This window comes from Mesitornis unicolor, unplaced genomic scaffold (genome assembly GCF_000695765.1).
Source record: "Mesitornis unicolor isolate BGI_N332 unplaced genomic scaffold, ASM69576v1 scaffold29995, whole genome shotgun sequence".
NCBI classification, from domain to species: domain Eukaryota; kingdom Metazoa; phylum Chordata; class Aves; order Mesitornithiformes; family Mesitornithidae; genus Mesitornis; species Mesitornis unicolor.
The window spans coordinates 5,004-8,801 of NW_010187976.1; the positions used below are offsets into that span (position 1 = coordinate 5,004).

At 44.9% G+C, this 3,798-nt stretch overlaps 1 protein-coding gene across 1 annotated transcript in view; it reads left to right on the top strand.

The window, feature by feature from the left end:
- The first annotated feature begins 576 nt into the window (after positions 1–576).
- Positions 577–3,798, top strand: part of RABGGTB (Rab geranylgeranyltransferase, beta subunit) — a 19,441-nt gene continuing 16,219 nt past the window's right edge. Inside the window, exon 1 of the mRNA XM_010185640.1 lies at positions 577–603. Coding sequence (XP_010183942.1) covers positions 577–603 — 27 coding nt within the window. The remainder of the gene's footprint in view (positions 604–3,798) is intronic.

A 3,798-nucleotide genomic window follows, 5' to 3' on the forward strand; every position in this document is an offset into this window, starting at 1 on the left:
ACTTTCTCAGCCAGTTTTACAAATCACCACGTTTCATAGTGGAGAAATCAGCAGCTGAGTCCTGGGCTGTTTGGAATATCTATAAATAAACTGGAAAAGTGGGTCGATACTGAGGTGATGGAGTTACTGATCACGTTGAGTTATTCAGTGTGAAAAGCTGCAGGAGAAGGTCATGAAACTGAGTGACTGTTAAAGTGGCCAATGCAACTCAAAACAGGAGAAGTGGTGCACGTGAGAAGGGAAAGAAGCAGTCCGAACCTCGGGGAGAAATGGTATCTTCTGAGCTGGTTACTGCCTCTCAAAAAAGAGACCTTTGGATTTATAGTATAGAGTTCTGTGAATGTCAGTATAATGCTCAGAAGTGGTCAAAACCATAAAATTTAAGGTCAGAAGGGGCCTTTAAGGGAATGGATAAAAAAGCAGAAGGCAAAATTATGCTGCTGCCTGAATCGAAATTGCACTTGCCTCTTTAATTCATTATATAGTCAACTCCTTTCATCTCACAAGGGTATTGTGGAAATGGAAAAGGTTCCTAAAAGGCTGACAAAGATTATAAAAGATGAATCTGTATGAGAAATGACTATAATGTTGGTGTCATGGAGAGTGTCAAAAGGGACTGATGGGTCACTGTCACTTTCAGGGTAACTGGAAGTCATCAAATTAACTCAGCAGATGGCAGGTCCAAAATAAATGAAAGGAGGTGGCTATGCACCCAGTGCATAGTTAATTTGTGAAACTCGTTACCCCTGGGTGATACTGACGATAAAATTTTAGATAAATTCAAAAAGAGACTGGGCAAATTCACGTAAGGGTTGGCATATCAAAGACACCAAGGAGAGGTGATGCACCTGGAGACCTGGGGAAAGACTTGGGAGGAAGTGTGGCTGTATTTTTGTTGTATGTGTGTACCTCCTGTCAGAAACCAGTTAGGGGCTGGTTGTCTAACTGAAATGGGCACTTACGGAGCCGTTCTCAGCCTCCTGAGGACTCTCCATTGCTCCATTCCTGCCACTTGATGCATCTCGTCCCACATCCATCGCCCTGGACCTGTCTTGTGTAACTCAAATCGCCCATTTGTCTTCTGACAAAACCTTCTCTAAAAAGCTTGCATGAGGGCATCTGATCAAACATGGGACACAGTCCATTGTACGTGGGAGAATGTTTTTGATAACTAATTTGTGTAAAACACTGCTATGTCACAGTTGACACCCGTGTCAGTAAATGACCTCTCTCGACTGCAGGCGGTCTTGGCCTTGGCATTTTTGAAGCGTGCCTCATCACGGAGGAGCTGGCATATGGGTGCACAGGGGTTCAGACAGCCATCGAAGCAAACTCCCTGGGGGTGAGTTCTGTCTCTCCTTACATCCCGTGCACCAGAACCCGCACACTCTAAAAACGTGGATCAATGCTCTAAATATTTCCTTTCAGCAAATGCCAGTAATCATTGCGGGAAACGAGCATCAGCAGAAAAAATACTTGGGAAGAATGACAGAGGAACCAATGATGTGTGTAAGTGTAACTGCTACACTGTAGAGTGCTCCTAAACCACATTAATCAGCATTAGTCCTTTTTTCTCTTTCTCCTCTTTTCCCCCTCCCTTTCCCTCCTCCCATTCCCCCTTCTTTTTCTCTCTTTCTCACTTTTCTTGCTTTTTTCTGATTTTTTAATATTTTATTTTCCTTTTTCCCCCATTTTTTTCCTAGAAAACACTGCCATGTACTCACAATTTAGCCCATCTTTGGTTTGTAAACAAACAGTGGCATTTAATAGAGTAACTGAGAATTACTTAAGAATTACTGAGAATTACTGAATAGAGTAACTGAAAATCAGAGTAGCTGATGAGATGCATTCAATGAGCAAATGGAAGAAACATGGAAAATCATCCCCATCCTAAGTCACCTACCAAAAATTAATACCTTTTATTTCCCTTTCAGGACAGGGTTTAGGATAAGGAAAAACTCAGCTTGGATGGGGATTAAACTCGATTTGCTACCTTAAATATATAAGCAGTACTTGTTACAGAGAAAGAAGTAAAGATTAAGGTGCAATGCATTAAAATCTGGACAATGAAGCCTCATAAAATGAAGGACACAATAAATGTAAAGTGTTACTTGGTGCTCTTATTTTCAGATTTTAAAGATCTCAGCTTTCACATCAGAGTTTGTGAAGCCTGAGGAAGCAACGACTTAAGGGCCACAGAACATTTCTGTTTGATTTAAAGTAAAATACATTTTTATGTATGATGGATTTATAAGAAAGATAACTCATATATGTTTGGATTCCTGCTCAAACAGTTTTGTGGGTTTTGTGGGTTGGGTTGGTTTGGTTTTTTTTTTTATTTAATGTTTTAGGGTTTACTCTGAAGTTCACTTAAACCTTTTACAGATCCACTTGATGCACATAGTGTGCAATAACTTCTGGTTGCCTAAAATAGAAGTTTTATTTCTCAAGATTTTGTGTTTTACTTCCTTTTAGGCTTATTGTGTAACAGAGCCTGGAGCAGGCTCTGACGTGGCCGGTATAAAAACAAAGGCTGAGAAGAAAGGAGATGAGTATGTTATTAACGGTCAGAAGATGTGGATCACAAACGGTGGGAAAGCAAACTGGTGTGTTAGCTCTTAAATCACTCTAGATTTTCTGTATGTTATATAGTGGTTTCCCCCCTTACCCTCCTCTCCCTGCCCCAGCACACCAGACTTTGATCTCTGACCAGTTTATTAGAATCAGAGTGTGGTCTGGGTGGGAAGGGACCCCAAACCCCCCAGCCCAACCCTCCATGGGCAAGGACACCTCCACCAGCCCAGGCTGCTCAAACTCTGTCCAACCTGGCCTTGGACACTGCCAGGGATGGGGCACCCATAGCTTCTCTGGGCAAACTGGGCCAGGGCATCACCACCTCACAGGGAGGAATTGCTTTGTTATATCCAGTCTAAATCTCCCCACTTCTGGTTTAAAGCCACCCCCCCTTGTCCTGTTACTCCATTCCTGGTAAAAAGTCCCTCCACAGCTTACCTGTAGCCCTTCAGGTCCTGGAAGGCTGCTCTAAGGTCTCCCAACAGCTCGATGTCCTTCTTATGCTGGGGTCCCTAGAGCTGGACACAGCACTGCAGGTGGGGTCTCATGAGAGTGGAATAGAGTGGGGGGGAAATCCCCTCCCTCGCCCCCTTGGCCACGCTGTGGGGATGCAGCCCAGGATCCCATTGGCTTTCTGGTCTGCAAGTGCCCATTGCCAGCTCATGTTTAGTTTTGTGTTGACTGACACCCCAGGTCCTTCTCCTCAGCGCCGCTTTCAATTGTTTCTCCTCCCCACCTGTATTTCTGCTTGGGATTGCTCCTGCCCAGGTGCAGAACCTTGCCCTTGGCCTTGTTGAACTCCATGGGGTTGGCATGGGCCCACCTCTGCAGCCTGTCCAAGTCCCTCTGGATGATCCCTTCCCTCCAGGGTGTCACCGCACTGCCCAGCTCAGTGTCATCACAAACCTGCTGGGGGTGCACTTGATCCCACTGTCCATGTTGCTGACAAAGATGTTGAACAGCACCGGTCCCAGTACTGATCCCTGGGAAGACCACTTCTCACTTGTCTCCACTTGGATGTTGAGCCATTGACCGCAGCTCTTCGGGTGCAACCTTCAGCCAAGTCCTTATCCAGCGAGTGGCGAGGATAAACTGCATCCCTCTTCTTTGTTTTACACTAGGTATTTCTTGCTAGCTCGCAGCAATCCAGATCCAAAAGCTCCTGCAAACAAAGCCTTTACTGGATTCATTGTGGAAGCAGACAGCCCTGGCATCCAGATCGGA